The 22,734-nt window shown below is 38.9% G+C and overlaps 1 protein-coding gene across 1 annotated transcript in view; it reads right to left on the bottom strand.

Annotated features, from left to right (window-relative positions):
- LOC131076896 (protein ACTIVITY OF BC1 COMPLEX KINASE 8, chloroplastic) overlaps positions 1–22,734 on the bottom strand; it is a 179,381-nt gene that overhangs the window by 33,028 nt on the left and 123,619 nt on the right. Inside the window, exon 9 of the mRNA XM_058014241.2 lies at positions 13,089–13,158. Within this exon, the coding sequence (XP_057870224.1) occupies positions 13,089–13,158 (70 nt within the window). The remainder of the gene's footprint in view (positions 1–13,088; positions 13,159–22,734) is intronic.

The following is a 22,734-nucleotide window of genomic DNA, read 5'->3' as shown; positions in this document are numbered from 1 at the left end:
ACTTCTAAGGGAATTTTAGATCTTGTGCATACTGATCTTTGTGGTCTTATGAAAGTTCAAAGTTATTATGGTGATAAATATTTCATATTATTTGTGGATGATTATTCAAGGATGATGTCAGTTATGTTTTTAAAAGAAAAATCAGAAGCCTTTCAAATGTTTAAATGGTACAAGGCAAGAGTTGAAAATGAAACAGGAAGACAACTAAAATGTCTTAGATCTGATAGAGGAGGAGAGTTCACCTCTGATGAATTTAACTTATTCTGCAATGATCATGGTATAAAAAGACAAGTCTCTGCACCGAGAACTCCACGGCAAAATGGGATAGCTGAGAGAAGAAACAGGTCTATTGTGGATTGTGTCAGAACCCTAATGATTGAAAAGAGAGTGCCGCAAAATTTTTGGAGAGAAGCAATAAGCACTACTGTTTACACCCTGAACCGAGTACAACTGAAGAAAGGAACTTTGAAGACACCATATGAAATCTAGTATGACAAGAAACCTAATGTAAGTTACTTTAAAATCTTTGGAAGTAGATTTTATGTACACAAAGATGACAGAAATGGAAAGTTTGATCAGAAAAGCGAAGAAGGAACATTTCTAGGTTATTCTTCTAGAAGCAAAGCATTTAAATGTCTGATCAAATCATCTAACAAAATAGTAGAAAGTGCAAATGTGAAAATTGATGAATTTGCAGAAAGAAATGATGAAGGAAATTCCAGGGAACCAGAAGATTATGAAGAATTTGTCTATGTTCAACCAACAAGTCCTACCGAGAGAGTTACTGAAGAAAATGAAGAGAATATCCAGTTACCGAGTGATGAAGAAGATCATATCGAGCCTACCGAGCTTGTATTAGCCAAATATGTCAAAAGGAATCATGCATCAAGTCAAATTATAGGAGATAAGGATGATCCAGTGATGACAAGGAACAAACTAAGACAGAACACATATCTGATATCTGAATTTGAACCAAGAATAGTAAAAGAGGCATTTAATAGTGAAGATTGGGTAAATGCTATGACAGAAGAGATTGATCAAATCAAGAAGAATGACACATGGACACTGGTCCCAAGACCGAAGGACAAAAACGTAATTGGTACAAAATGGATTTTCAGAAACAAGCTAAATGAAAAAGGTGAGGTCATTCGAAATAAAGCAAGACTAGTTTGCAAAGGATATGCTCAAGAAGAAGGAATAGACTATGGCGAGACCTTTGCACCTGTGGCTAGACTTGAAGGAGTAAGAACATTGTTGGCATATGTTGCTTTCAAAAATTTCAAGGTATATCAAATGGATGTCAAATCTGCATTTTTGAATGGTATACTAGAAGAAGAAGTTTATATTGAACAACCTGAAGGATTTGTTGAAGACAAGAATAAAGATCAGGTATGTAAATTGAACAAAGCTTTATATGGTCTGAAACAAGTACCTAGAGCATGGTATGAAAGATTGCACTCTTACTTAATCAAGATTGGTTTTATAAGAACAAGTGAAAACAACAATATGTACATGAAAAATGATGAAAACAATGGAATACTGATCTCAGCCATATTTGTTGATGACATTATATTTTGTGAAAATGATTCTCTATGCAAAAACTTTGGTAATGAAATGTGCAAAGAATTTGAGATGTCACTAATCGGTGAGATAAAGTATTTTATAGGTTTACAGATACTGCAAATGAAAGATGAGATTTTCATTACTCAATCCAAGTACATAAAGGAAATCTTGAAGAAATTTGGAATGGAGGATTCAAAACCAGTAAGTACTCCTATGACTACCAACTGTAAACTATCAAAGAATGATGAATCTGCATCTGTTGATGAGACACTTTACCAATCCATGATTGGAAAGTTACAATATGTTGTGCACAGTAGACCAGATATAGCACATGCAGTAGGTATTGTTGCAAGATTCTCTGCAGATCCCAAAGAAACCCATATGACAGCAATCAAGAGAATTTTCAAATACCTAAGAGGCACTGAAGATTATGGCTTAGTATATGAAAAGAGAAATGATTTTGATTTAAAAGTTTATACTGATGTTGACTGGGCAGGCAACATTGATGACAGGAAAAGCACAAGTGGAGGAGCTTTCTTTTTAGGAGAAAGACTAGTGAGTTGGCTTAGCAAGAAACAAGGATGTATTTCACAGTCAATAGCAAAAGCTGAATATGTTGCTGCAGCATTGAATTGCACTAATATAGCATGGATAAAACAACTGTTGGAAGGTATAAATGAAAAGGTTACCGAGCCAGTAACTATATTCTGTGATAATACGAGTGCCATTAACATTTCAAAGAATCCGGTAATGCACTCTAAGACAAAACATATTTCTATCAAGTATCATTATCTCAGAGAAGAAGTTCAAGAAAAGAAAGTTGTGCTGGAATATGTTAGCACAAAGGAGCAAATTGCAGACATCTTCACAAAGCCACTACCAAGAGACACTTTTGAGTATCTTTGAAGCAAGTTAGGGGTCCTACCCCTATCTTCTACTCACTGACAGAGTTCGGTGAAAGCATCAATTCGATGAATCTACAGAATATTATGTGTGGATTGATGTTGATTTACGCACTTTAGGAAGTTTTCTAAAGGTGTGCAAGAACGTGAACAGGGAACATGAACAAGAAATAGTATTGAAGGAAAGATTACTCTGATCGAGTTTTAGATGTTACATTTGCATGTGTAACTCAGCAAAGGCAAGCACTTCACAGCAGAAGAGTTCATGATTTAATTCTTTTACTTTTTGGCATTGTTGTCAAAGGGGGAGAAGACTAAATGGTAAACTAAATGGTAAAGCCCTAAATGAAAAAGATAGAAGACTAATGACAAGGGGAGAAGATTACTCAAAAAGGGAGAAGACTATATGCAAGATCAGAGAAAGAGGGAGAAAGCCTAGAAGACTTCAGATGAAGAAAACAGCTCAAGGATAACAGGAGAAGTCTCCACAGCAATCTGAATCGGAATCAATTTGAATATCTAGTTGGTATTACCATTTAAAAGTTGGTATTGCCATCAATGCCAAAGGGGGAGATTGTTGGCATTTCAATAGAAGGAGATTGTTGATATTTCATTAAGGATATTGAGAAGGTTGTTGAAGATTATTGATATAACTGAAGAAGGATGATAACTATCTTTATAACATTATTTTGTCATTGATGTCAAGCAATTGATATTTTGATTCAGTATGATGTTGCCATATCTTGAGAAGATTGATTTGAAGAGAATTAAGATGTCGGTAAAAGACACAAAAAGAATGTGATGAATAAGGGGAGAAATAAGTTATTCAATGGGCAACTATTACCGAGTTAGACAATGATGAGATCATGATGTTTAGATTGTTTTGATATCCTACATATGTTGTTGATTGTAAGGTTAATACTATACTATGTCACTGAGAAAAGAACCTAGTCGGTAAACCCTAAAGAACCTAGTCGGTAAATCCTAAGGTTATCGATATCGGTTAATGAAGGTGGAATGTCTACCGAGTGAAGTTTAGTATTTACCGAGTTGCAACCGAGTTATGACAGACAACATTGAAGGAATGAAAGAGTTATTTAATGAAGGAAGCTGATTAGCTGGAGTTGATTAAATGATTGATATGATGTGCAAGAAATTTGTTAAGGATCTACGGCTTTTAAAATTCAGGAGCTAGATCTACAGCACAGATTGAACCGCTTAACCTAGCACAAGTTCCAAGAATGGAATGCAAGTTCCTAGGTGAAGTAAAACGTTTTTTAGATCGAAGGATACATTGAACCTAGTCAAGATTGAAGATCTGATGGCTATGATTGATCATGGGAAATGTGATCAAGGAGATTCAGCGGTTAGCAAATTGTTTATAAATAAGAAATTATTGATGAACAATGTATGCGGGCAAATGTAAGCACAGGGATGCTACATAGTGATTACCGAGCACAGAAGCTTGAAGACATGTTTGAATAACAGAGTAGAGAGCCCAGCAAAGGGACAAGATAAGTCCTATGACTAGACAGTGTTAAGCAAATAAGAATCTGCTTTAGCATTTTAGATGTGAAGTTGCAGATATATTTCTATTACTGTTATTTTGTAAAGTGACAAAAAATCTCTTAACCGAGTGGACCTAACAGTCTTATTTGTAAATCCTCCAGCAAGGTAACATTCTAATTGAGTGTTTGAAATCCTTTGACAAGGTCACTTCTAACAAAGTGAAGATCCTAACAGATCTGAGGGAAATCCTTTAGCAGGGTCACATCTGGCAATGTGTTTGTAATCTTTAACAGGATTTGCTTTTAACCGAGCATACTCTAGAAGAGTATATTTCTTAGTGGGTCCGAAATCCCATAGTGGTTTTTCCCTATTTGGGTTTCCACATTAAATCCGGTGTTATATGTGTTATGATGATTATGTGTTTATGAGTTAGCATGTTTAGCAGTCTTTGGTTATATTGCTGGAGTATAAGTTACCGAGGTTGAATCTGTTGATTTTATTGAAGATTAAGTTTGTATGATTCACCACCACCACCACCCCCCCCCCCTTCACATCTTGTTAGCTATTGGCATCAGAACTTTACACTCTGGTACTCTCTGGTAGCTCCAACTCGTAAGCCACTGCACCAACCTTCCTGGTGACTCGAAATGGACCAAAGAAACGTGGCTTAAGCTTTTCTGCTCCACTCTTCTTAAGAGAAGACTGTCTAAAAGTCTGAGGTCTAAGGTAGACCATGTCTCCAACCTCAAATGATCACTCTGCATGCTGCTGAGCAACATACAACTTTTGTTGATTCTGCGCAATCTGGAGGTTATTCTTTAGAGCCCCCAGAATTTCCTGACACTCTTGCACCATATCCCTAGCTTGAGGGGCTTCGCTATCTCCAAACATCAAATCAGCAAAGTTAGGGGCCTCGTAACCATACAGTGCCATAAAAGGAGACATCCTAATGGACATGTGATATGAGGAATTATAGCAATATTCCCCTAAATGTAACCAACTCACCCATGTTTTCTGTTGTTCTAAAACATAATTTCTAAGATAGCCTTCCAATCATTTGTTTACAATCTTTGTTTGTCCATCAGTCTGGGGGTGGTAGCTTGTACTTGGAGTAAGCACTAAGCCACACAATCTGTAAATCTCCTGCCAGAAGGTGCTTAGGAACTTGTTGTCCCTATCACTTACGGTATTTTTGGGCAACCCATGCAATCTAAACACTTCACAAAAAAACACATCAGCCACTTGAGTTGTTGTAAAAGAACTAGTGATGGCAAAGAAATGAGCAAACTTGGTTAATCTATCCACCACCACATAAATGCAATCCTTGCCATGAGCCTTTGGCAACCCCCTGATGAAATCCATCGAAATACTTTCCCATTTTTGGTTGGGAATAGGCAGAGGTTGCAACAAACCAGCAGTTAGAGTGTGCTCGTTTTTGTTCATCTGACAAGTGTGACACTCTTTGATGTAGTTCAATACTTCTTTTTTCAGCTTTCCATGTGAACCTCTCACAAATCTGCTTGTAGGTCTTGAAATAACCTTGATGACCAGCAAGGTGAATGTCATAAAAAGTCTGTAGAATCTTCTTTTTGAGCTGAGATTCAGGTAACAAAAAGATCCTACCTTTGTAGAGAATCAAACCGTCAACCACCTTGTACCTTTCATCTTGAAAAGTACCCTCAATAATGCTGGTTGCAAAATGATTTTTGGCATAATCAACAAGCAATAAATCTTTCCAATCAGCAATGAGCTCACACAAAGAGCTCAAATGGGGTTTCCGTGAAAGAGCATCTGCCACAACATTGTTTTTGCCTCAATGTCAAAGTCGTAAGCTTGTAGCTTGCTCACCCATTTCTGCTGCCTCTCATTCACGTCCTTCTGATGCAAGAAATGCTCAAGGCTATTGTGGTATGTCTTCACTACAAACTTGCTTCCTACCAAGTACTGTCTGAACTTGGTCAAGGCGTGCATAATTGCAAGCATCTCCTTATCATAGATAGAATATGACCTCTCAACTCCTCTCAACTTTCTGATTTCAAACACAATTGGGTGTTTGTTTTGCATCAACACAGCTCCAACACCTTCTCCTGATGCATCACACTGAAGCTCGAAAGGCTTGGAGAAATCAAGTAGGGCCAAAACAGGGCATGTGCTCATAAGTTCTTTAAACTTGTCAAAAACACCTTGTGCCTTTTCTATCCACACAAAAGCTCCCTTCTGAGATCTGTGAGGGGGCAGCCATCTAAGAGTAACCCTTCAAAAACTTCCGATAGAAGCCACATAGACCCAAGAACCCCTTCAAGTGAGTCAAGTTCTTAGGTGGAAGCCAATCAACTATGGCTTTGATCTTTTCTGGATCAACCTTCACTCCTTCTGCACTGATGATATGCCCCAAGTAAAGTAACTCCTTCATTCCAAAGTCACACTTAGATTCTTTTGCAAACAATGATTCAGACTCCAGAATACTGAGAATTTCATCTAAGTGTTACAAGTGCTCCTTCCATGTCTTACTCAAAATGAGGATGTCATCAAAGAAGATAAGGACGAACTTCCGCAACTCCTTCTGAAAAATCTTTTTCATGCATGACTGGAAGGTAGCAGGTGCATTAGTCAAGCCAAAGGGCATGACCAAAAACTCAAAATGCCCAAAGTGGCATCTGAAGGCTGTCTTCTCAATGTCAGATTCCCTCATCCTAATCTGATGATAGTCGGACCTGAGATCAATCTTGGAAAAGTAAACAGCACCGTGTAGCTCATCAATGAGCTCATCAATCCTAGGAAAAGGATACCGATTTTTATGGTTTTCTAATTAAGAGCTCGATAATCCACACACATGCGCATGGTCCCATCCTTCTTCACCAAAACTACAGCCGAAGCAAAAGGGCTCTTGCTCGGCCGAATGTAACCCATGTCAAGAAGCTCCTTAATGGCTTTCTCAATTTCATCCTTCTGCTTCTTGGGGTATCGATAAGGAGAAGTCATGACAAGCTTAGCTCCTTCTTCTAACTCAATAATGTGTTTAGTACCTCACTCAGGAGGTCTACCAAGAGGTGGATTCTCAAACACCTTACTCCTCTTCATAATCAAACCTTGAATGTCATCAGGATAACTTCTCTTCTCTTCAAGTGAAAAAGATGGCATGATCATGCACTCAGGAGATTTACCAAGAGGGGGATTTCCAAAAATCTCTCTTTTTGTGATTAAAGATTGTATGTTTGCAGAGTGGCTTCCTTTTTCTTCAAGTGGACTTGATGGCATTATCAAACACTCTACTGCCCACTACACTTGGTTATGGCGGATCAGCCTCTCCATCCTCTTCAAGGATACAATCTGAGAGCCTCCGTTAGACATCCCTCTCAATACTACCCTCTTTCCTTCAGACATGAATTTTAACTCCATGGTTTGAAAGTTAAGGGTGATCTCTCCAAGAGATCGCAGCCACTGAATGCCAAGGACCACATCATCAGTCCCTCCAATGTTGACAACGTAAAAGTCATTCTTGACTTCATAGTTACCCAGCTTCATTGACATGTTTGAAACCATCCGTTTGCAACAAATGTTTGATCCATCAACCACCATGACCTTGAAGTCTTCAACATCATCAGTAATAAGACCTCTCTTTGCAACAATTTTAGCATCAATGAAGTTGTGAGTTGCTCCGGTATCAATTAGAGCAACAAGTCGATGCTCCGCCAATACTCCTTGAACTCTGAATGATTCATTCTTGTGAAAGATCGAGAGTTGGGCCACTATACCCCTATCTTCATGGTCACTTTCAAGCCCTTTTGGAGCCTCTTCATACTCACTTCCCTCCGAATCAAGCTGGAGTTCTAAATTTTCAGAATCTGATCCATCAGCTGAATATGCCTCCATTTGACGATCATTACTCTTCCCATGGCATCTATGACCTGGAACCCAAGGTTATTTGCAGGAATAGCACGGGTTTTTTCTTTGGAGCTCTTGATGGAGCTCATCATCCATCTAGGAAGGGAACTTCTTAGGCTGATTAGAAAATTTCTTCTTGTCTTTACGAAATCAGAAAAGCTTTGACTGAAATTTGGACTTAGGGGCAGCCAACTCCATGCTCCTAGCCGTCTTGATTGCTTCAACCAAGGTGGGCGGGTTAAAGGCTTTTACCCAACCTTTCAATGGTTCTTCAATCCCTCGGTGAATAGGACCACTAACCTCTTCTCAGAAATACTACTAACCATAACTAAAAGACTTTGAAACTCAATTATGAAAGTATCCAAAGAGCCCTGCTGTTTGAATTGTGCAAGCTCTCTAAACTTCACCTCCGGATCCTTGGTATCAAATCTTTCAATCAACTTGTTGATGAATTCCGCATAGGTATTGATCAAGTTATGGCCAAGGGTGACCAACCCATGGTACCACCACTCGTGAGCACCTCCATCCAAGTGCAAGGTGGCGAACTTGATGGCCTCTTCTTTGGGCATAGGCCTCAAGGACAATGATTGTCCAACTTTTGCACCCACGCTCTAGCTGTGTTGTTGCTGCTTCCATTAAAATGCTCTAGAGTAACCTTCCCAAGAGCTTGTTAATAGTCTCTTGGAGTGGAGTATCGATTGTCATACCTTCCTTCCCTCCTCTTCTTCTGATTCATGTATTGGTCAAGAGACAAGACATTTTGAATCTCTTGGGGAAGTGATGCATACTCCACGAAACTAGTCCGGATCTCATCAGCCACAGGGACTTCTTCAGGAGGTGGTGTTTCCTTTGGAAGGAAAACTGGTTGGAAAGGCCTTGACACTGATCCAACAGGCATTACACCATTGTTGCTGCCATTCCCATTTCCACCAGAATTGTCAGAAGTGCAAACATTATTTCCACTAGTATTTTAATTCTAGTCTTGACTATGTCCTCCAGCATTCTGTCTAAAAGTAGCTATCGTCTAGGACATCATGTCCATCATAGTATCAATTTTTTTGTCCATTTTCTCCACAGCCACAATTGCATCATTCTGACCGAATATTCTCTCTCCCATTGAATCCACTGAATCTACCGAATCAACTTCCTTATCTCTGTTTCTCAAAACCTCTGAAAAGATTTCTTCCACTAGCAATGCGGGAATCTGATATTGTTGTCTTCTTTGTTCTCTGTTGTAGTAGCGGATGTCTCTGTCACTCATGGAGAACTCTGATCAAACTGAACTCACAAGCTGGAAGGAAAATCAGCTCTAATACCACTGAAATATCCCCCTTAATTTTTCCCAATTTTTCCCACAATTACATTCACCACAACACTTGTTATGGTTAGGAAATGAAAACCAAATGCTGCTGAAAGTAATCCTCCACTTTCTGATCACTGAGAGCCCAATCTGGGAGGGTGAAAGCATACATTGTTGAGGGGATCATTAGGTGCTTGAAAACTGAAATTGATTACAAATTTGGGCGGCAAGCCAGCCTCTTCCACTTTTCAGTGGGATAGAAAACCAGAAGACTTGGTAGTAAACCAGCCAAGGAGAAACACCAACACACAAACAAATCAACTCTACCACAGTATTTCAGCGGGAGGACTTATTACAAACAAAATCAACTCGACCGCAGTATTTCAGCGGGAGGACTTATTACAGCAAATCAACTCTACCGCACTATTTCAGCGGGAGGACTGAACTCACTTCCTAATTACAAACATAGAAGGCGGCCAAGCCATCCTCTTCGACTTGTGCAGTGGGAATTACAAATAAGATGCAAACAGTGATAGCTTATGGTACTACCATTTAGCTTTACAATGAATCATTCTGAAATATGGCAGCTAATATGAAATATAAGCTATTACAAACATAGAACTAAAGGAGAAGCACGAGAACAAGGAAAAGCTTTGCAAGAGAGTAAAAACCACAGTACCGAACTGCTGTTACAGAGAACAGCCTGCTGCAACTCCACCAATCTGCCACCACGAACCACAACAAACTAAGGAAAGCCACACCAATGAAGCACAAACAACATAGGAGATTCGCACACTCCCAAAAACTAGGATCGCTGAACACAAAATCACTGAAATCTCCCACACAAAGCACACCAAACACGTCCAACATCAAACACCAAAAGGTACGACCAGCAAAGGAAGGTACGGCCTGCAAGGAAGTACGGCCAGCAATGAAAGTACAGCCTGCAAGGAAAGTGTGGCCAGCAAATGAAAGCCACGCTCTTCACCAAAAATTGCACCCTCTAGCGGGAGAAGACGCCACACACTGAACACTCCAACAAACGCTACCCACAGGAATCAAACCAAGCAATCCAAAATCGAACCACAACTAGGAGTGACGTCTCACACTCGAAACTGCAAAAAGCCCTAAGAGGTTTTCACCCTCGAAGAAGTCTGGAGTCAATCCGACAGCATAACAATATAAGTTTTCAAAAGAAATCCAAATGAGAGCCCAAGCTCTTATTATAACATTTGCTCACCGAAATTCAAATTCAACCCCTCCAAATTTGCCCACATTACATGACATTTCATTTCACCCAAATGAGCATTGCATTTCATTTCATTACACCAGCATATGGCTGCCCAAGATGTGCTTTTTCCTCTCCTAGACATGTTCGAACTTGTCCAAGGTCCACAAGTAATATTTCAAAATACTTTTCCCTTTTTCGACCCCTGACTTAGGAGAAATAATAAAATCTTATGAATAGAATATTTTTCCCTCTTTCCTAAGTCGTCCAGTTTAATAATTGAATATTAAACTTGGGACAAAGTATTAATATTTAATAAACCATTTTGCAGACCACATGTCATAAAATATTAACTTAAGTCACTTTAATTATAAATGACCAAGTCCATTAAACCGCATTTTGAACTCAACTATGCCTGCCAGAAATAGAACTGAGTCACTGAGCCATCACATAACAGCCAAAAATAGTCGGTGCTACCAGACTAGACTGAAACCCTAAAAATTTCCACACTTACTAAAAATAGTGACTCCCAACTCCGTTAGGGCACAAACCGGGATAAACTGTTACTTACTAAAAATAGTAAGTCCACTGAAGAGTAGTCAAATGAAGTTGCATGTCATATTGTCGGAAAACTCTTTAAAAACCTAGAAAAATATGCTACTCAAACCCTACTTACTAAAAATATTAAGTATGCAAACCTCAACTGAACGCAATGCATGTACCATCACTGCTAAGCTCTCTAAAAACCCAGAAAAACTCCACAATCAGAAATCCCAGACTCCAACTGCTTCCCACTCAAAATCCTGTCGGAAGATGGAAACCCTAATTCTGCCAAAAATAGCCTACGGGCCTCCTGAATAGGTTATTCTCCACCAAGAGTGATCACTGGCTGGAAGGGGACATTACAAAAAATCAGGATTATCCCAAGAAGGCACATTACAATAAGTTAGAAAATTTTCATGCTATCCACATTTTGGGGTTCCTTGCCATGTAATATTTCCAAAAGTTGGGAAATATGAGTTAAATGGAAAAAGATACCATTGTGAGATTCCACAAGGGACATCTCACATGCAGTCTAGCTTCCCCGTGACTTTAGAGAATACCTTTAACTTTACTTTCAGTAATTTAGATGCTACAGTTCATGAAGCTCAAACATGTGAGAAATCACATGTATGGTGAAGAATCCCAGCTCTTAATTTATTTTTGGCATTGAATTATTATGATAAAGAGAATTGTTAATGAAGTAGTGTAAAATGAATTTGATATAAGGATTGTGTTTTCTCTGAAAGCAAAATCAGATCATCTATTTAAATTTATCATGGATTCAGTTTATTTCAAAATATATAGTTTTATCAAAAACTGAGTGCAAATCTTCAATCAGAGATGACTTTTAAAAAAGGTTTTAGTGGTTTCCTATTTCCATAGATTTTGAAGTCCCTATATTTATTTAACCTAGTTTCATTTTCATAAAGTTCCTTTGTGCAAAAATGTGAAGACGTTATTTGCTTTGTGCACCACACATTTCAGTTATGTATTGATTTGTTATTCTCCCCACACAGACAGTTCTGTATTCATCTGTTATTATCCCTCGAATTCAATTGTTTTCTTTTTTATATTGTCAAAATATACTTTTATGTTAATATTGGATAAAAGTACAAGATGGCAGGTCCATAGGAAGCCTGTCAAACAGCTCCAAAAGGACAGATTACCAGGATGCAGTGCCCACTGCGTCCCAGTACAGATCAGAAAAATACCTCCAAACTTAACCTTGTATCTAGAATTTGTAATACATTGTCTTGTGCCCAAACAAACTAACCTTTGTAAATGAACTACTTTTCCAAGAAGTCCGTGGATTTTCATGATGCTAAGTGGTTTATATTGTACTATCTAGTATATGCTACATGGTAACATGCCTCTTTGGTAAGCGACTTGTGGGAGTAGCTACTAGTAGGTTCATGAATCTAATCAATGTAGTTATGAAGCATCTTCTATAAAAACCATGCAATTTGTTAGAAATAAGAGCTGTCCCATCTCTATATAATAAATCTATTTGTTCTCAATATGATTCTACAAGGGCTTGTGAGAGAGGCTACTAGTAGGTCCATGATTCTAACCAATGTAGCCATGAAGGAGCTTCTATAGAAACCACGCAATTTGTTACAAATAAGAGCTGTCCCATCTAAATGTAATAAATCTATTTGTTATCAATATAATTCTACAAGGGCTTGTGAGAGAAGCTACTAGCAGCTTCATGAATCTAATCAATATGGTTATGAAAGAGCTTCTATAGAAACCACACATTTGGTTACAAATAAGGGCTGTCCTATCTCTATGGAATAAATTTATTTCATATCAATACAATTATACACGTTCTGTCACAACTATTGGAGAAACCTAAAACTTGCAGGTGCGAATGCAACCCTTTTCTCTAGACAAATATTACCATGTCATTCAAAACAAAGTATCATTTTTTAGCCTAATATACCATCTGAAAGTGCTTTTCATAGCTAAGAAAGTGGCCTAGTCATGTGAAAATAGCTGCAAACAAAAAGCATTAATTTACTAGGAGACTTAGTAGCAAGATAGCATAACATAAGAAATATTATGTATAACTTAAAAAACATTACAAATCACTCATGGTACTAGAAGATATACATCAGTTGCTTTCAAATTTGAGGAAACAAAAAAAAAATCAACCTACAGGATCTGCATGAAAAAATCCGTGTCGTAGAATTTGCTCCAAGTAGGACTCAACAGCATATCTCGCCAACCTGATCAAAACATAAAAACAAAATGACCCATGCCCATTTATAACCCAGAAAAGAACATTCATTTTCAGCTTTATTGCAAGGAAATAAAAGAATATTCTACAAGAAACCCTTTGTTAGGGAAGATATGGTTCAGTCAGAAATTTAAAAGTGTTGGCTTTCATCAGAATGTGCAATATTAAACATCAAGTTCATAAACTATAGTACAGAAACAAGATTTAATAGCAGAAGAAAAATAAATTTAGCAAAGATCTTAGAGAGACATAAATGGCTGTAACAACGCTGTTTGTATATCATCAAGATTCAAAGTACTTGAAGAGGGTTACAAACACACAATAATGCTCACATCATTTTATATAATTTCACTTAAAGAAAAATACTACAAATATAATAAACAACTCACGGAAACAAGTATTTCACTATACTATTGATTTATATCAAAATAAATAATGAGAAAACCAATATATATGCCTACGATACACCTCCAATGTTTTCTTTGCTAGCTATAGCATTTGCTTTACGAACCTAAGAGTTGATTCAGGACTATACCCCTTTTAATTCTCTCTTTTTCTTCTGTTAAAAACTATCACCATACAAAAATTCAGCAGTTCATTTGATTTTCTATTTGGTCTTTGCACTAACAACATTAGTTCAGTAGCTCTACTATTTTCTGCTAATCACCTTGCTTAGAACCTCATAATCACTCATATACTAATAAAATTGCCCAAAAAGTAATTAAATTTTTTAAGATTTCTCAAAATATTCGTTCTTCATTGCATTTTAGGGAATCCTCAAATTTATCATTTTTTTATGAAATAGATCTATATATTATCTCAAATTAATATACATACTATTCACAAAAAGGACTGGGCAGAATGGCATCATGCCCTAGAGTCACACAAACAGAAAGCAGCTGCTAAACAAGACTAACCAATTACAAGAAGGAAACAGCCAATCAAAAAGTCAATAAGCTCGTAACTTAATAAAAACTATCAAGCAACAAAAGCAATAAAACTGGCAGTGGAGGTGGATACCAGTCATCTAATTTGGAACCCCACCCCCATAGACTAAGTCTTGACCATCTTATCATCATTTGTTCTTCCTTTTCAAGAAATTGACTTTCAAGAATTTCTCCAAGAGGAGAAATGTCAAACTGTATAGTGGAACTTGCCTGGCCCAAAAGGCAGAACCTACCCACACCGCTGAGAAGATGTGGAGGAAGTATGATGAATAACTTGGGAAGTGTTGTGACCATTTCACACATCGCCCCATCCCAAATGGGGACCCCCTCTTTTTGCTTGTTTTTCGCTCGTTTTCGCTTTCGTTTCTAGGGTTTTGTTAGTTAGTTGGTCGTCTGGATTTAGGGCCAAGCCTTAGGGTTTTAAATTTTGCCTTTTCAAGCCAAAATCCAGTCATTTTTGAGAGCTTTTGAGCTTCTTTTCTAGAATGCAAATTTTGAATGCAATGAATTCGCCAAATTGGTCTAATTTTCAATTGGAATGTTCATGCAGAGCTTAAACTTGTCTAAGTATTGACCGTCAATATGAATTTTTGTTTGATTGAATATTTTGACCAAATTTTGACTTTTTTGAAGTTTGATCCTGGGCATTGGAATTGATTTGTTTTCACCTCGTGAAGTGTTAAAATGTGAAAAATCTTGTTATTTTGGCCTGTAGGAGCAAAATCGCTCCTGTCCCTCAGTGAAGGACGGGAGCTCAATTTCAAATATCTCATCATCCTTGCAGAGTCCAGACAAATTTTACGTTTGAAGTAATGGAGAACGACAAGATCTTTCCATTGAATATAAATTGAAGATTTTCATGAGCACAGAAATACCTCCAGGAAGAAAATCGCTCCTATCCCTCAGTGAAGGACCGGAGCTACGATTCAAATTTCGTTTTGTCCTTGCAAGATTTTGATGACTTAGCAATTTGAGGACGTCCAAAGGAAGACGCTTTGCCAAATGAATATAATTTGAGATGCAAAAACGAAGGAAAATGACCTATATTGACTAAATCGCTCCTGTCCCTCTCCAAGGGACCAGGGCGAGGTACCTTATAGCTCTCGTCCCTCTCCCAGGGACCAGAGCGATTTCCTCCATTTTGCAAAATCCAGACAAGGGTCAAGGCAAGTTTACGTTCAAAAACAAGGGAAAACATGAGATGAACGCATTGAATATAATTTGAAGATTTTTTGGACGTCCATACCAGTGCTAAATGCCTAGTTCGCTCCTGTCCCTCAGAAAGGGACCAGAGCGATTTTTGATATAATTGCTTTTCTTGCAAAGTTACAAATGATGTCAAGGCATGGGCGGATAGAGTGAAGAAGGACGAATCCGTTGAATATAAACTTGGAACCTGGCAAAGTAAGACGATGGCCACAAGGGAAGGATCGCTCCTGTCCCTCTCCAAGGGACCAGGGCGATACAATGGTGATAATACGTCCCTCCAAAGTTCAAGGTCGTTCCTCCAAGGTTCAAGGCCGATCCAAGTCAAGACGAAGGGTGGCGAAGACATTTCAAGGCATTTCCATCAAGCGCAAGGTTGTAAAGGTCATCACATGGAAGGATTTGCGCTCTAAAGACCCAGATCGCTCCTGTCCCTTGGGAAAGGACCAGAGCGATATCTACATAATGGCGTAGATTTCAAAAGGCAAACAAGTTTCGAGCAACCAAGAAGGTCGAAAGGACGTCATTCCACGCAATGAAGTTGATTGCAAGTTGGTACAAACAAGAACAAGCACATAATGATGAACTTCGCTCCTGTCCCTCAGGAAGGGACCAGAGCGATATTAGATGTATTGATCAATTCATGCAAAATTCGCGTAAGGACAATATATTGCAATGTTCTGGAGGGTCCATGGTATGACAACAAGGTGATAAACAAGAGTTTTGAACGTCCAAACATCGCCAAATGGTGTAAAGGCCCCACATCGCTCCTGTCCTTTGGACAAGGACCAAGGCGATCCTATCAAAACACTCACGTTCCTTCAAAGATCAAGGCGAAGCAAGGTTAGGAAGTGCGAAGGACATCGTCGGGAAGACGTTGCAAAGGAGATCGAAGTTTAAAAATCGCCAAGATCAAGGAGAAATGTGGATCGCTCCTGTCCCTCTCCAAGGGACAAGGGCGATGATCCTTATAACATCGAAGGTACCTTGCAAAAACGAGTGGGATGTGCGCAAAGGACACAAGCATTGATATTTCGAAGATCAAAGATACAAGATGAACATGAAGACATGGAGATCGCTCCTGTCCCTCTTCAAGGGACAAGGGCGATGTTAGATAAAACACATGACATTCTTTGAAAGTCACGTTAAGACAAGGACGCACAAGGTTCTAAATGACGTTTGGAAGATGACGCAAGGAAAGGATCGTACCAAAATGGAAAATTTCAAGCAAAAAACTTAGGATCGCTCCTGTCCCTCTCCAAGGGACCAGGGCGATAATGATCATGAGATGCATTTGCTCGCACAAGAGAGGCATTCAAATTCGAAGGACCACCAGATGATCGATTTGGGACGTGAAAATGAAGGAGTTGAACGTTAAAAACGCAAGAATCTAGACCAAAATCATGGATCGCTCCTGTCCCTCTCCAAGGGACCAGAGCGATGAGGTACGTCCTTTTATTTTCATATTTTGGCGCCAAATTAAACAATTTGAATTTCTTTAAATGCTAAATCAATTTAAAAAATCGAAAATCCATTTTTTATTGGCATTTAATATGGCGTTAACATTTATTAATTATTTTTGCCTTATTTAAAATCGAAATTTGCAAAAAAAAAAAAAAAACGCAAGGCATTAAATAATTATTTAATTAATAAAAAATCGATTTGAGCGCTCATTTAAGGGGGTCGGCTTTGTCATGTTATTGCAAATCATTTAAAAATCGTTTGAAATGGTTTTATTTTTATTAAGTCGGCCTTAGTAAATGAAGGATGAATGCGCTATATAAGGGGGGTAGAATTATCATTTTCTACATCATTATTTTACCTTCCTTTATGCGAATTGAGAAGAGGCGAATGTAGTGCGAGTTTCATTCATCCAAAGGTGGTGCGATTTCAAACCAAAGGTGGCGTAGACATTCCCAAGGTGGTGCGAGGCGTGCGAAGTGTGTTTGAAGAGGTGTGAATTCCATCCAAGGTGGCGTAAGCAATTAAAGGGTGGTGCGAATTTGAAGACCACACCAAGTGCGAGCTTGAGGATACACTAAGGCAAATTTGCTAAGGACTTGGAGACTTGTTGGTGCGAATTTGAAGATCCATTTGAGACCACGTCCAAGGCGATAAGTGAAGATCACATTCTATCCAGAGGTGGCGAAGTCAAATTTGAGGGGATCATATTGAAGATTATCTTTATACATCAAATTTTGCCTAGGCAAATTTTGTTTTTGCATTCTAGAATTAGCTCTCTATCGAGGTATGGCGATTTAATTGTTATTGCTTTATTCATTTATCGTTGTATTTCAAATTTTGAAATTTTGAATCTTGAATTTCTCTTGGCTCAATCATTGTATTTTAGGAAATGATAACTCTAGAGACTTATCATGAGGTTTCCTAAAGTTTATCTCTCTTATTTACGTTATTTATTGCAAAAATCTATTTCTTATAATGAAATGTTGTGTAGGTATGGCGACCCCAAAGGCGGGAGCATCCACCAGTCGCTCGGCTCTCATGAAAGAAGATCAGAAGACCGAAGAAATGGAGACTAAGATCGTGTCCAAGTGGAGCAACATTGGAGATACCAACTTGGGGAACTTTAGCACAAAGAAGTTCCGAGAGGTCCCTTACATCGGCAAGCCATCACCTGTCGCCCGGAGAATAATAGAGAGTGGCATCATTAAGGCGGCCGGTTTTCCTCCAGCCATTCAGTGCCACGAGTTGATGATCGAGTGTGCCCGTCATTACAATCCACAGTCCAGGACAATTGTGTCCAACGAAGGAAACACTTTGGCGTACCTTTCAGAGGAAGCCATAAGTGAAGCCTTCCATCTTCCAGAGCACAGGGACATGATATACAAAAGCATTGAAGGAGCCAGATCAGTGTACGATGATGATCCAGATGCTTGCCTAAGCATAATCAACAAGAACTGGCTACTTAAGAGTCGTCCCCGTCTGAGCAAAGTACCGAACACACCACACAGGATTGATTTCCAAGAGGAGTACAGAGATTTGATCACCATGCTCAACAGAGTTACAGGAGCACCTCATGCCTTCTATTTTGAGAAATGGATGTTTTACTTCATCCAGGTGATTGTTCAAGGAAAGGGTACAATACATTGGGCTAGGATAATTAGCCATTGCTTAGACGTACAGTTGAGAAGACTCAGGGCTACTAAGTCCTTCCACATGAGTTCATACGTCATCTATGCCTTAATCAGGAGCGTTGAGTACGCAGGACTACCTCACAGAGGAGTGATTGGAAGAGGACCCGGTGAGGTCAGAGTTTGTGAATCCTATACCTACTTGCATCATCCACCAGGGAAGAACTACAAGTTAATCAATGATACTTTCACGATGAACATCACAAGGACGTTGCAAGGAGGGATTCACAACAGATTATCTCAGGATGCCCAGGAATTCATCAAGAGGTACAGTGCTTGGTTCATTCAGTTTCCCAAGTTCACTTACATTAGAGTGTATGGATGTCCTTTACCTCCATACATGTTGCCAAGGTACCCTACAGATAGAATTGTGTTACTTGAAGTAACAAGGCAGTTGGCAGCATATGTGAAGGCATTCAGACACAGACATCAGAATGGAGTTCAGGTACCTATTATTTTGGGTAATTCAGTTGAGGTATGTCCTAATGTCTTAGCCATGGATGACGCAGAGAAGGAGTTAGCCTTGTATCCTTTTTCATCTTTTGCTTGGAGGAATAGTTTTGATCCACATGGACATTTAGAGGAGACGATCGGTAGAAGATTTAGACATGAGTACCAGATTGAAGATTTTATGATGAATCTCCTAGATGATCTCGAAGTGAAACGAAAGATACATTCTAGATTGCCTTTGGATTTCATCAGGAAATGTAAGATTTACAGAGTAGCCGACCAAGCTCAGGACAACGGCAGGCACATCCAATCTTCATATGATAGAGAAAGCAAAACAATAAGTTTGAATTGGAATGAGCCCGAGGCCGTGGATTTAGATGATTTGATGGCACCAGTCTTGTCTTGTACTCGCAGGTGGGTAGACGTTCAACATCAGAAGTTGAGAGAACAAGGCATAGCCATGTCTTTTACTTTGGAAGAAAAGCCAGCCGAAGGTGGAGCCAGTGTTAGTGAAGGCAATCCTAATCCTAGGAATTCAGGTGAAGGTAACCTTCGATGTGCCAGTGAGGGCAATCTCCATTCGAGAGGTTCGAAGAGAAAGGAAAGATCAGAAAAGAAAGAATCTTCCAAGAAAAAGCAAGGTGCTAACAAAGATCAAACACCAGGTACATCTTCCAGACCAGAAGATAGAACAGTTCGAGTGGAAGAGTCCATGGAATCGATGGTACAGAATGACAGATAGGAAGAAGAACAGGCACAGCATGTTTCATCCGATGGATCTCTCCAAGACTATGATTTAGATAATGATAATGAAGTAACATCTCCTCCCAGACAAGAAGAAGTAGTACACAAAGAAATTCAAGTTCAAGAGACAAGATCAAATATCCCAGATTGGTTGAAGGAAAGATTGACTAAGGTGATCGTAATAGAGGACGAGGACAGTGCAATTGATTTAGAGAGCCTCGTGGGACGTTCACATATGACAACAGAGAAGAAGAAGGCTACAAAGATGTCCAAGATGATTCGAGATGAGACTGGATCTAGAAAACTGCAGATAGCTACACCAGCAGCAGACAAATATGAGGGTGAGATCCTAGCAGAGGACTATCATATACAGACTATTGAGTTAGGACCATCCACAGCAGAGCAGACTTTAGATGATGCCACCGACACATTTGAGGCATTGAAGGACAAGTTTAGAGAAGAAGTAGAAAAGAATAGAAAGCTTGAGAAAGAGGTCGGTGCATGGAGGACATATTTCAGTCACATCAATGAACCTTTGGGACGTCAGGATCCAGTTAGATCACCATTGCAGGCATTGCCCCTTCAATCAATCAATGAAGCAGAAAGATTCAGGAATATGGTCCAGCGTACATGTAGTTGGATGGATAGATCTCACACGGTGGCCATAGAGTTTGTTACAAGGATGTCGAAGATCACCCATCAGGCTATCCAAGTTCTTGAGATTATTCATAGATTGATGGCAACAGTAGCTGCATTTGCCCATACCAAGGACGTTGTCATCCCTGTCTTGAAAGTTATAAGACATACATCCAGAAGAATTTTAGCACAAGAGAGGATCTTAGAAGGTGATTCTCACAGTTTGTTTCAATGGTCAACCTTACTCCATATAAAGAGTGTTCTCTTTGAGGACATCAGTGTTAGATGTGGTCAAGTTGAGGAGGTGATCAATCCGATCCAGGACAGAGTATTTGAGGTACTTCGTACCATTCTTGGCAGAAGGATCGAGATCGAGACAGATGTGGATTTACAAGAATTTGAAGATAGAATCAAGATCATCTTTCGCAAGGACGCAGATGTTACAGATGAGCAGTATGATCAAATGTATGCTACCATGCTCCTGATTGATAGAACGAAGGAACTTGAACCTACTTGGGACACAGCTCTTCTAGATGCATTTGATCAGGTTATCCACTTAGAAGAGAGTATCAAGAATCTTCCCGAGATTCCAAGCACAGAAATCGAAGGAATCGTGACGAAATTCATTGCATATGCTAAGAAAGAGAATTGGAAAGGGAATAAGATTCTAGATGAAAGGTTGTTACAGATGACATGACATCTTATTTCTCATTGGTTGATACCTCCTAGATTTTTGTGCCAAATTTAATATTTGGCTATGTATTAAATGTTGTTCAGTAAAAAGGAGGTCATTTGTAACAAACCCTAATTAGGGTTTAGGTGTCATGATCTTGTCCATTGATTTACTTTCAATCTGGACCTTTCATTGTAACTGGGGATGCTATTTATACCCCCCATTTTTCATTTCATTTGTAATAGAGTTAAGAGTGAAATAGAGAGATTAGAGTTGTAAGCAATTTTTATTTTGTAGCAAGATTGAGTCTTGAAGAGAGAAATTCAAGCAATTGTTGTATATGATGACTTGGAAATCAATAAAATATTGAAGTTATGGTGTTTTGTTGCAAGTTTCTTGAGTTATCTTCATGGTTGTTGGATGTACTTGAATCACGCTCAATCAAAGTAGTTTGTTAATTTGAAAGACTAAGTGTGAGATTTGATATTTGGTAGGATTCGCAATCCAAACCACTAGCTTCTTGCTGATTGTAGGAACGCCTTGCGTGGTCGACTGGAAAACATTTTGAGTCATTAACCTTCAAGCATTTTCGCATCTAGGATATGTACCTTCGTAGTAGTGTCCTCGGTCTTTGATGCATTGAATACCATTATTACCTTAGAAGATCGCACTAATTTCAATTGAGTTGTTACCTTATGGCAAAATTGAAGTTAGTTGAGTCTTGCCAAATCTCATTCATGCTAAGTCGTTCATAGGGTTAGGCTAGATTAGACTTCCTTAAACCCTGTCCTTTTTCCCATTTTTTTTTTGAAAGTTCCTTTTAGTTTAGTAAAATCTTCGAACTTTTGAATCCGTAAGACGCCTTGGAGGAAACAGCAAATCACATCATACCACTAAAAAGCTTGTCCACACGTGGAGACCCCACTAAAAGAACCTTGGAGTCCATCTAACTGATCCTTTTCGCAGATCTTCAGCAGTTAGAGACTATTTTCTCAAGAGAGGATAAGATGCCTGTCGGTATTTTATTCTGTGTATGATTGTGTACAAAATACACGTCAACAGGAAGGAAACCAACCAGCCGAGCTCTAAAAGTGACATTAAGAGCTATCACTGCACCCAAGCCTTCCCCACACCTTTGACTAACATGGGGAAGGGCCACAACGTCGCAAAGGAAGGAACCAAGCAATAGTACACAAAGCATTGGCCCAACAATCTATAAGGGTTTGATAAAACGGCCACCTCTAGAGCCACTTCATCTACTTGCACCTAGATCTATGGGAGCAAATTGGAGATAAGCTGAAAAATGCTTATCAATTGATGTATTAGCAAGCATATAGAAAAAAGAATCCCCAATCAAAAAGTATGCTAAATCTAGGTGAATTTATCTAGAAGCTTGGGTCCATCCCTCAAAAGAGCATTGTGCCATGAAGAGAATTTCAGCTTGAAGGGCTTGAAACTTGAAAGAAAATATGAATCAATGACCAAGGTGACTAGCCTCTAATACAAAATCAAAAAGGTTGTTTAGTAATCTCAAAATGGACATAGAAAGGGCATCTAGGGTTTGGCACACCTAAATGGACAAGGTGTTCACCAATGGGAAGACCCTAGTATAAAATACACCAAGTTAGAGTTCCACAAAGGCCTTCCAAACTATTTGAAATCTCTTACTCTAAACACAAGTAGATGAGCAAAGTGACCATCTCTTATTGAATTTGTGAAACATAGGCAAGTGAGGAGAGAACCAATTACACCATCTA

Source organism: Cryptomeria japonica, chromosome 10 (assembly GCF_030272615.1).
Source record: "Cryptomeria japonica chromosome 10, Sugi_1.0, whole genome shotgun sequence".
Lineage (NCBI taxonomy): Eukaryota > Viridiplantae > Streptophyta > Pinopsida > Cupressales > Cupressaceae > Cryptomeria > Cryptomeria japonica.
The sequence above is the reverse complement of the archived record's forward strand: the minus strand, read 5'-3'. Positions and strand labels throughout refer to the sequence as shown.